General features: G+C 34.4%; 1 protein-coding gene across 1 annotated transcript in view; it reads right to left on the reverse strand.

The window, feature by feature from the left end:
• Positions 1-10,440, reverse strand: part of LOC127832614 (F-box only protein 15-like) — a 41,217-nt gene extending 30,777 nt beyond the window's left edge. The window contains exons 1-7 of the mRNA XM_052358140.1: positions 10,405-10,440; positions 9,299-9,449; positions 7,338-7,472; positions 6,520-6,624; positions 5,082-5,180; positions 3,543-3,635; positions 2,581-2,790 (exon numbers count right to left, since the gene is read on the reverse strand). Of these exons, the coding sequence (XP_052214100.1) occupies positions 2,581-2,790; positions 3,543-3,635; positions 5,082-5,180; positions 6,520-6,624; positions 7,338-7,472; positions 9,299-9,411 (755 nt within the window). The 5' untranslated portion in view covers positions 9,412-9,449; positions 10,405-10,440. The remainder of the gene's footprint in view (positions 1-2,580; positions 2,791-3,542; positions 3,636-5,081; positions 5,181-6,519; positions 6,625-7,337; positions 7,473-9,298; positions 9,450-10,404) is intronic.
• Positions 10,441-11,378: the final 938 nt, after the last annotated feature.

An 11,378-nucleotide genomic window follows, 5' to 3' on the forward strand; every position in this document is an offset into this window, starting at 1 on the left:
TATGTCCATAGTCATATAAGGAAAACTGCCCCCCCCCCCCCCCTGGTGTCCATGTTTTTTTACCGATCTGGACCATTTTCAAACTCATCTGAGATATAAATAAAACCAATGTAATCACAAAGTTTCATGATGATTGGGCAAATGATGTGACTTCTAGAGTGTTCACAAGCCTTTTTTACTATATCAATATAAGGGAATTAAATGTGCCCCCCCCCCCCCACCTGGCAGCCATGTTTTTCAAAGGACCAGAACCGTTACAAAACTTAACTCACGTATCTAGGAAACAAATGTTCTGATCAAATTTCATGAAGATTGGGTAAAAAATGTGACTTCTAGAGTGTTCACATGTTTTCACATTTACATGTAGAGAAAACTGCCCGCCCCCTGGTGGCCATGTTTTTTCACCGATCTAGACCATGTTCGAACTTGTCCGAGATATCAATAAAAACAATGTTTTAACCAAGTTTCATAATGATTGGGCAAAAATTGTGACTTCTAGAGTGTTCAAACAGTTTCTCTATAGTCAAATAAAGAAAACTGCCCCACCCACTGGCGGCCATGTTTTTCAACGGACCGGAAACACTTGCACTCAACCAACATATTATTAACATATGACAAAGATTTTGACAAAGTTACTTAAAGATTGGGCATGAAATGTGACTGCTACAGTGTTTACAAGGTTTTTCTTTATTTTGACCTAGTGACCTAGTTTTTGACACAGCATGACCCAGTTTCATACTCGATTGAGGTATCATTAGGACAAATGTACTGACCAAGTTTCATTTAGATCGCACAAGAAATGTGGCCTCTAGAGTGTTTACGAACGAATGTGGACGGACAGACGGACGATGGACAAAAAACAATCCTAAAAGCTTACCTGAGCAATCAGGTGAGCTAAAAACAATGTACGTTCTTTAAGATCACTATAAAATTTGCTATTAAAACTCTATCTGGCTTAAATTTACCATCCCTTATCACTTTATTGCCCCCAATTAACAAACCATTTCTACTACACGAGTGAACCAGTGTTGTTTTAAACACCTTATCAGCGATTTATTGGGAAGTTATTGATTTTATCAGGCATTCACACCATGGTGTTTTATAATAGGGATCAGCTAATTGCCACTGATAAATGCATCTTTGTGAAATAAAATCCAACTGTTTTTGTACTTCACCGTTGAAACATATCTTTAGCATCATCTATGATATGAATGAGCCATGGGATGGGAATATTAGGCTAAATGCATGAGCGCAAATTGTTGTCCCAGATCACTGCTCTGGCACTACACTTTTCCCTTAAATGGTATTTTTTGTTTCTACTAAACATGAATCTGTCACAGATTTCTAGTGGCTTGTAATTTATAACTCTTGCAAGTGTTGATTTGCCACATGATTCTGCATATTGGAGCTTGATCATTTGCCTACAAGAGTTACAACTAAGGATGACAGATATGGGCCTAGTATCACGAACATACTAACGTCGATATTTTGACTCAACTTTGAGTTTTTGCTCAATTTCTGAGATAAGTGTTAACACCTTGCTCAAGTTGGTGATCAATTAACGTTTTTGAGTTTTGAGTTGGACTCAACTTTGAGTTTGAGAAAAATATTTGAGCAAGCGTTAAACCTGTCTTTGATCATTTGAGCCCCTTTCTTGGAAAGGTAAGATTAATGCATGAACATAAAGGGTCATCCATGATTAGCCTATGTGGTCTGCACAGGCTAATCAGGGATGACAATTTAGGCTTTAACAGTAATTTTTGTCTTAACAAAGTCTCTTCTTAGTTAAGTCCTGTTTAGGCAGAAAGTGTCATTCATTATGAGCCATTTCAGACTGTTCAGGCTAATCTGGGATGACACTTTGTGACACTTTATGCCCATGCACACTTTGTGACACTTTATGACCATGCACACTTTGTGACACTTTATGCCCATGCACACTTTGTGACACTTTATGACCATGCACACTTTATGACACTTTATGCCAATGCACACTTTGTGACACTTTATGACCATGCACACTTTGTGACAATTTATGACCATGCACACTTTATGACACTTTATGCCAATGCACACTTTGTGACACTTTATGACCATGCACACTTTGTGACACTTTATGCCAATGCACACTTTTTGACACTTTATGCCCATGCACACTTTGTGACACTTTATGCCCATGCACACTTTGTGACACTTTATGACCATGCACACTTTGTGACACTTTATGACCATGCACACTTTGTGACACTTTATGACCATGCACACTTTGTGACACTTTATGCCCATGCACACTTTGTGACACTTTATGCCCATGCACACTTTGTGACACTTTATGCCCATGCACACTTTGTGACACTTTATGCCCATGCACACTTTTTGACACTTTATGCCCATGCACACTTTGTGACACTTTATGCCCATGCACACTTTGTGACACTTTATGCCGATGCACACTTTGTGACACTTTATGACCATGCACACTTTTTGACACTTTATGCCCATGCACACTTTGTGACACTTTATGACCATGCACACTTTTCCAGGCCCAAGTTGTCCTGAATAAGGTTCAATGTTACATACCCATTTGAGACCGCTTTCCCTACAGCAGTGAAGAACAGAGGATTCACGGAGTAGAAGTTTAGCGCCTTAAGCGAGGTCAGTGCCGGCATTTCAAGGTCATACCAGCGAACAGTGAACGACATCTGATGGACGAACACATCTCTGCTCTCCAGGACTCGTTCCTTGTCGGATCTATCCACAAAGGACAGCTGGAAAGTCACGCCTGCAACCCTGAAAATATTTGTCAATAAGACTATATGAGCCTTGCTCTGGGAAAACGGGGTTTAATGCATGTGCAGTCCGCACAGGCTAATCAGGGACGAAACTTTACACATATATTATATTTTTGATTTTAGGGGAGCCTCTTATCAGCAAACATTCAGTTTAAGCAGAAAGGGTCGTCCCTGATTTGCTGTGCCTACTGCAAAGGCTTATCTGGGATGACACTTTAAGCACATGCATTAAACCATGTTTTAACACACTGAGGCTCGTATATTGTCTTTTGAAAGCCAGAAAGAGTCTTCAGACAATGGCATATGTGCATATCCCGTCAGAATTCAAACAAATAATAGAAAACTTGTTTTTCATTAATGTTAATAATCCTATTATATTAACTGTTACGATGTGGAATATCTTAATATTTTAAAGAACAAAAAAAACTGTCAAAATAGGATCAAATTTTGAAGAATAAAACTCTTGGGTTTTCAAATTAAACATGGTAATGCTCTTGCCTAGCTGCAAACAGTTCATGCAATACTATTTTAGTTCTTGCAAATTAAATTTCTGTAATTTCTTAAACATCGTTTAAATGGTGGTGGTCCTGCATGATCTACCTATCTTGCCAATACTGCCAATGCAATTACTTTAAAGGACGAGTGCTTACCTGCACACACAGCTTCCATGTCAAAATACAGTATCATAATTAACGAAGATATCTTATACATACTGCCAATGCAATCATTTGAAAAAGGACGAGTGACCACCTGAGAGCTTTCTCCGTTTCTATTGGCAACCCAGTGAAGGGGTTAATCTTCTTTATAAGTCGCTGACACTGGCGATTCCTCATCTGAACACAGCTTCCATGTAAAATAGTCTTAATAAGTTAAAATAAGTCTTCATAACTTATAATAAGTCTTCATAAGTTAAAATAAGTCTTCATGAGTTAAAATAAGCCTTCATAAGTTAAAATAAGCCTTCATAAGTTAAAATAAGCCTTCATAAGTTAAAATGAGTCTTCATAAGTTAAAATAAGTCTTCATAAGTTAAAATAAGTCTTGATTAGTTAAAATAAATCTTCATAACTTAAAATAAGTCTTCATAAGTTAAAATAAGTCTTCATAAGTTAAAATAAGCCTTCATAAGTGAAAATAAGCCTTCATAAGTTAAAATAAGCCTTCATAAGTTAAAATAAGTCTTCATAAGTTAAAATAAGTCTTCATAAGTTAAAATAAGTCTTCATAAGTTAAAATAAGACTTCATAAGTTAAAATAAGCCTTCATAAGTTAAAATGAGTTTTCATAAGTTAAAATGAGTCTTCATAAGTTAAAATAAGTCTTCATTAGTTAAAATTAATCTTCATAACTTAAAATAAGTCTTCATAACTTAAAATAAGTCTTCATAAGTTAAAATAAGTCTTTACAAGTTAAAATAAGTCTTTATAAATTTCTGACACTGACAATTCATTGTCTTCACAATGTCAAAATACAGTATCATATGCAATATTATTTTACTTTCAAAAAATTGTTTAAACTAGGCTCTTCCTTACTACTTTTTCTACAGAAAATAATTGTTACTGTTGTTGTTGACTCATACATGAGTATTATTACGTTTTATCAATTATTAGAAGTATTTAGTTAAAGAAAACTAAATTTGATATAACCATTCAGATGGATATTCATGTGTTTTTTTTCAAAAACAAAAGTATAAATAAGAAGATTGAAAGTTTATTTTATTTATTTGCACACATGATTTCTTCACATTATTAAAGCATGTGATAAATGAATAACAAATTACCAGCAATTCAGCAACTAAAGGAATGCTTGCCATAATGAATAACAAATTACCAGCAATTCAGCAACTAAAGGTATGCGTGCCATAATGAATAACAAATTACCAGCAATTCAGCAACTAAAGGTATGCTTGCCATAATGAATAACAATTTACCAGAAATTCGGCAACTAAAGGTATGCTTGCCATAATGAATAACAAATTACCAGCAATTCAGCAACTAAAGGTATGCGTGCCATAATGAATAACAAATAACCAGCAATTCAGCAACTAAAGGTATGCTTGCCATAATGAATAACAATTTACCAGCAATGCAGCAACTAAAGGTATGCTTGCCATTATTGATTAATTTGTATGTTTGTTGAAAAAGTACTTATACTGTTGTATAATACATTATCTTTTTAGTTTTCACACATTTACACTCCAGTTTTTTGAGAAGCCTGCATTTACTTGGATTACACCTATGACCCTTAAACTTAAGCCTTGACAAGCTTAAAAAAATAAGAAATACGGACCTTTTAAGACATTGCCTCTTGTAGTTTGTGGTGTCATCTTTTGCCTTCTTTGCTTCTCCTTTGTCACCATATGTCTCATAGACTGAGGCCCACAGGACACTGAAACAAATGGTAAGTGCATTAGCATGTTTAAAAACATATGAGTCGCGTTCTGAGAAAACTGGGCATAATGCATGTAGGTAGTGTCATCCCAGATTAGCCTGTGCGGACTAAGACACTTTCCGCCTAAATTGGACTTTTGCTAAGAAGAGACTTCATTTAAACGAAAAATGTAATAAAAGCTCTTATGCTAAATGTGACCAGCAAAGCACTAGACCAGTAGACTAGAATCCAGGCAATCTGGTGAAGAGCAACTCTATCCCCTAAAATGTCACACAAGGTTTTGTGGTCGCATTTATGGACCGGGTATTTTCTGACCAAACCAGGTGGATGCGCAGGCTGGGCTGGAACTACAATGGCTGCATATGGCATAAGGCCCAATGTTTGCAATATCAATTCATATCATAGGCATAGTGGGTTTATTAAAAATGTTCAGTATTCAGAAGTATATCAGTTGTATAACTGCAGTATAAAGGTCCTCTTCTCACATTTTACCTAAACAAGCCTAGCAAATCTCAGCAATTTAACTCTTTCAGTGCTGGAACCAAATTTTGAAGGCCTTTGCAAACAGTTTGGATCCAGATGAGACGCCACAGAACAAAAGTGCACAGTGCTTGACACTTCTTCAAGCCAGTACCTGATAACTTCCCTACTTGAATCAAAGTAAGGGGGAGAAAGGTAACATAACTTATTTTACCACCAAAGCCAATCTATTTTATGTGACTGGCAGTCTCAGCAAATGCGGCAAAACATAACTTACCACAAGGTCTGGTAATCTAGTTTATTTTGCGGGCCCAAACTCAAATTGTTTAGCCATTTTAGTACCAACTTAGACATGACCTGATTTTTTTACCGGTCGACATGAGGGCCAAAGTTCTACAATATCTGAAATGAAGCGTACCAATAAGTTATTCTTGGAATGTAACAGTGTATAAACATACTGAACTTGCTTTACTCTGACTCTAAGGGCCTTGAACATAACATATTCCTTAATGGGATTTGTTCATAGTTTGGAAAAAATGACTACTATTTTCAAAACAATTGGCACAGATTCAAAAAAGAATTGTAGGCATTTAATTGAAACAAGCAAACTGGGCGATGCACAAACCCTAATATGTGAATATAGTATTAGTAACACTGTTAGTAACTGATGGTGCATGGGATATACACCCTCAGTAATTTCATACCATATGAGAGCGATAATCAAGCAGGTGTTTGGAAATTACTCGGGGTGTATGGAAAATACACCATGGGCACGTGACCGCTCTAAGCCGATCGGATTAAGTCATTTTTGTAGGAGGTGAGATATGACAAAATACTGCTAGGAGTGGACACATACTTGTCATTGGCTACCGGGTTCCAGCGAGAACAGACCTGCGAGGCTGAGATCAGGTCCATAGCACTGAGATAACTGAATATCGTCAACAGCAACTCATCTGGCAGGCTAAACATAAAAACAAAAACTGATCCGAACACCAAAAAATAGTTCTGAAAATATAAAAAAAGTTATGAATACCAAAAATAATAAAAAAAAGATCTGAATACAAAAAAGTTATAAATATTAGTACAGAAAAACCTTTGTAATAAATGTTTTGATTGCATGTTTGTAATTTCCAGTCCTTTTTCCAGTTTTACATTTCTAAAGCTGACTGATTATACCATGTTTTTAAAAGTATCGAAATCAAAACGAAAATAAAAAAGTTGGCAATATACATTTAGCCATTCCAACTTGCAAAATCGACCAATCATGGGCAAGAGGATACGGACTCAATACAACAGCAGGATATTGACCTCCTTGACGAAATAAATGAATAAAGTTATGATCACATAAAAACTTTCCGGTAGATGAAAGGTTTTACTGACCTACATTATCAACACACATAGTCATAACACTTAACAGTCCCAAACGTTAACTCATCCCTAATCCCTCAAAACTCAATCGGACCTTTCAGCATCTGTACAAAAAAAAACTGATAAAAAATTCTGACTATCAATGGACTTATTATGTGTCTAGTTACTCCAGAAAGCCAGCCTTTCCTGTTTATAAAATTTGTTACCTGAATTATATTTGTTAAGCTTCCAAATTCCAATGGAGAAAATGTTATTTTTTAGAGGAATCGGCTAATTTGAAGATGATAGAATTTTATGTGCAATTACTCAAGAATTCCAGCTTTTCCAGATTTTCTTGTTAGTACCCTAGGCTGGGTCTGGGAGTATGCAGATCTGGGGTTCATAGCCGAGCACTTCTTGGCTTTGACCGAAACACTCAAAGTTGATATATCTGGCAGAACACTGCAAAAAATTTTTTTTAAGGAGTTATTCACTAACCTAGTTTTGGTAAATATAATTATTTTAAAGCAAATGTGATTCATTTTTAATGACTTCTAGTGTACATTAATTTAATGTATATTTATTTAAATTGATTTTTAATGTATTAAATAGTGTCAATAATCTTTATTTTGAATACATTTTAAAGTTCTATAAAACTGTCAAGCAGCTAAATGTAAATTAATGAAGTCTGTCATATCTGAAATGAAGCATAGTAATTGATTGTTGTTGGATTGTAACGTGTATAAATATACTGAAAACTTGCATAACCATAATGCAGTCTGCAAAATTAACCCATAGCCTGATCACCAATGCGATGAAATCTAGGTTCTGGCGATAGAAAAATTGAATATAGATTGTCTGAATTGCGATGAAAAAAAATCAGAGCAAATAAACCAATTAATAATCAATTTAAGCATTTCAGGTGTTAATTCTTACAGTTACAACGCTTGATTACTTCCCTTAGTTTTCTATCATTAGTGATCTGCCTTAGATGTTATAGAGAGTGTAAAGTTTGGCTCGCGTATTTAAAATGTTGTAATACTTTTAGTAAACTGAACATGCATTCTACGCCAATAAATGAAATAATAGTGCCAGGGTTATTATAAATTAAGTAAAACGGTTTATTTAATGTCTTAATTAATAGCTTTGAAATAACGAAATAACCGTAACAGTGTTTATCATTCCTATGGCTAATAATGAAAATAACATTGCAAAATGGAAAAAATTCTCAGTGTCAGATGTGATGGAATAAAAGTTTGAAACCTGGAATACTGATTTGTTTACAATCTTACCCCCCAATTGCAATTTATATATAACGACTGTTGTCGTCCTTTCATGAAAATGTCACTGCAAATTATATTTTCTGGCTATAAAAAACTTTCCTCTGGCTATGACATTTTCAAAGTTTCATAGCCACATTGGCTATGAAGACAAAAAAACTTAGTTTTGCAGACTGATAATGACTCATAAAACCTTAAACAGATTAAAGAAGAATGTATGCATTTCATTCAAACAAGCAACATAACATTCATGATAAAGATTTTTTTTTAAATAATTGTTTGTTTATTGATAAACAACTATCAAGATCTGAATAATAACAAGCAAATTCGTTGAATTGATATCCCCCCGCCAATATGCTTCTGGACACAAAAGTGTTATTTTTGACACAAAAAAAAGCATTTTTTCAAGATACAAAGGGCCATAACTCCTTTATTATCCAATGGTGTACAATTGGCGTGCATCATCCTCTTATCCATATATATACTCATACAAAGTTTCAATGAAATCCGCCAAAGCACTTCTAAGATATGGCTCCGGACACAAAAAAGCATTTTTCCAAGATACAAAGGGCCATAACTCTGTTATTAACAGATGGTGTACAATGTTATTAGGCGTGCAGCATCCTCTTATCCATATATATACTCATACCAAGTTTCATTGAAATCTGCCAAAGCACTTCCAAGATATGGCTCCGGACACAAAAGTGCCGGACGGACGGACGGACAACGCCAAAACAATATCCCTCAGCCGATGGCGGGGGAAAATAAAGCCTGTGAAACACTTCTCATTGATACTTATTAGGCAAAATTGTGCATTACTAACATAGTTTCAAACTACCATTGAACCCAAAGTCTGGAGCATTTTTTATTTTATCTTATTTATTGCAATTATAAATTATTGAAAACTTTCTCATAAATTTAAGTTTTGTTAGTAGATACATTTAATGAATTAAAAAAAACATACTTAATATGTGACATGTCCCTTCAATGTTACAACAAAAATGTTACCTGTACTTCCCAGGACTTTTGCCATTGCTGCTAGATGCACTCTTGCTAGATTGCTGGCCAGATTTCTGTGATTCCAGGTAGTTGGCCAGGTGCTTACGATGATGGCTGCTCATGCTTTTAATGAAGATTTACTTTGGCAATCTATTGGCGTCTGAAACATATGTTACATGCATACGTTTAAAGATAACGGTTAGCATTTGTGATGTCTTCAAAAAATCTCACTAACGAATTTACTCTACTTAAATTAACTTTAAAAATTGTTGAAAAAATTTGGTTAAGTAATTTGTATCTTTAACAATTGCTGATCTTGTTATGCACTTGTATCATTTTACCTCCTGTATTAATGATTTTAATGATCTTACAGCCAAAATAGTGTATTTCAAGGTTAACTACATATGTAAAGCTACTATTTATAGCTCTAGAGTAAATAGCCTCTTTTCCTTCAACTAGACTGTATAGCCTCTTTTCATTGAGTTACATGGACTTTTTATACAGGCATGACCATTATTTTAACAAAAGTGAGACATTTAAATATATTGTGTATGTCTTTACAGCACAATAATGGCAAGCTTGATATGGAAAACAGATGCAACTTCTACATTCTAACTTGCCAATTCTATGAAGGCTCCCTGGAAAACTGATTTGTTCATATCTTTTTTATATATCTGTTCAGTCATAATTGTGATAGAAAAACACAAACATTTGTAATAATATTATTGGTCTTTACACGTTAATGTAACAATGTTTGCTAAATTATTACCAAAATTTGATTCTCTTCATAACACAATTAAAATTAAAATTTAAACAAAAGAAATTCAGAAATTTTGCTGTAGGTTAATCTTAAATAAATCTAAAAAAGTGGGGTATGGCTGTTTCTATAGGTATGCATTTATCTTTAGGAAAGAATGGTATCCTAATTTGACAGAATAACTTCAATAATTCTCAATCTTGGTCAGCGGGCTCGTCAATTAAATACAATCAATTTAAAATAAAATGTAAAATGTGACCAGTCTGTGCGCTTCGGTGATCAGATCTTATTTCTGACGATTCAACTATTTTAATTTAAATAAAATTTATCCGAAAAATAAACGAAAAATAGCACGGACCTTTTATTGTTGACATACATAATTGACTACGACACCGTTTGCTTGAAAATACAACTCCCTATGATTACGGTGTAAGTGCACTAACACTGCACAGTAATGCTGACAACAAAGTAAACAAAGCACACTTGAGTCTATTCGTTATGGTCTTCGGGTTTACGTCGTTTGCTGGCAACTGTGCCACGTTCTACACTGACTTACGCAAGAGACAAGAGCAACGGTTCTCAAAATCAATATTACCGATATCGATCTGTGTAATTATTTCAATAATATCGGTATTAGTTATGGCTTATTGTGTATGTCCCTGCTTACGCATTAATTTCGAAACAAAGCAAAACAAAAACAAAAATATAAACGTTTGCAATTGTTTCAATCAAAATTGACAGGGCAACAGGAAACGACTTCACAAATAGCAATACAGACAATTTTTGTTGAGAATTTTCAAATTTCGACATGAAATGCACAGAATAATAAAATCAGATTAACAACGATCGGATTATTTTCTCAAGGCATATTCACCTCATTTGTCTTATTACTTGAATTTGATGTCTTTATAGTTTTATTACGTGCATTTACTTAATAATACTCAGTAAATAATAATAAGCCAACATATATATTGATATTATATGTTGTGGATGATAATGTTTTAGTAGGAAGAACAAGAACTTTTTTGGAATTTAATTAAAACTGTGTAAATTTTTCATTCATACCATAACTCAAGTGCCGTTTTTATTACAATACTAACACATATCGATATCGGTTATATTGATATCGCTCGTGACTAACTCGTATTGAAAATAATTATAATTACGATGTTGCTGATTGTGTATATCTGTTAAATATATCTGTCTGTTAAATACAAATGGCTTGAAATTGCAGTTGTTATTCAAAATTCACCATAACTTTCGGGAGTAAAAATAAGTAATTACATTCGAGTGTTGAGTCACACCCCGCGTCCTCAGGCGCGGAAGAACCTC

This window comes from Dreissena polymorpha, chromosome 5, assembly GCF_020536995.1.
Source record: "Dreissena polymorpha isolate Duluth1 chromosome 5, UMN_Dpol_1.0, whole genome shotgun sequence".
Lineage (NCBI taxonomy): Eukaryota > Metazoa > Mollusca > Bivalvia > Myida > Dreissenidae > Dreissena > Dreissena polymorpha.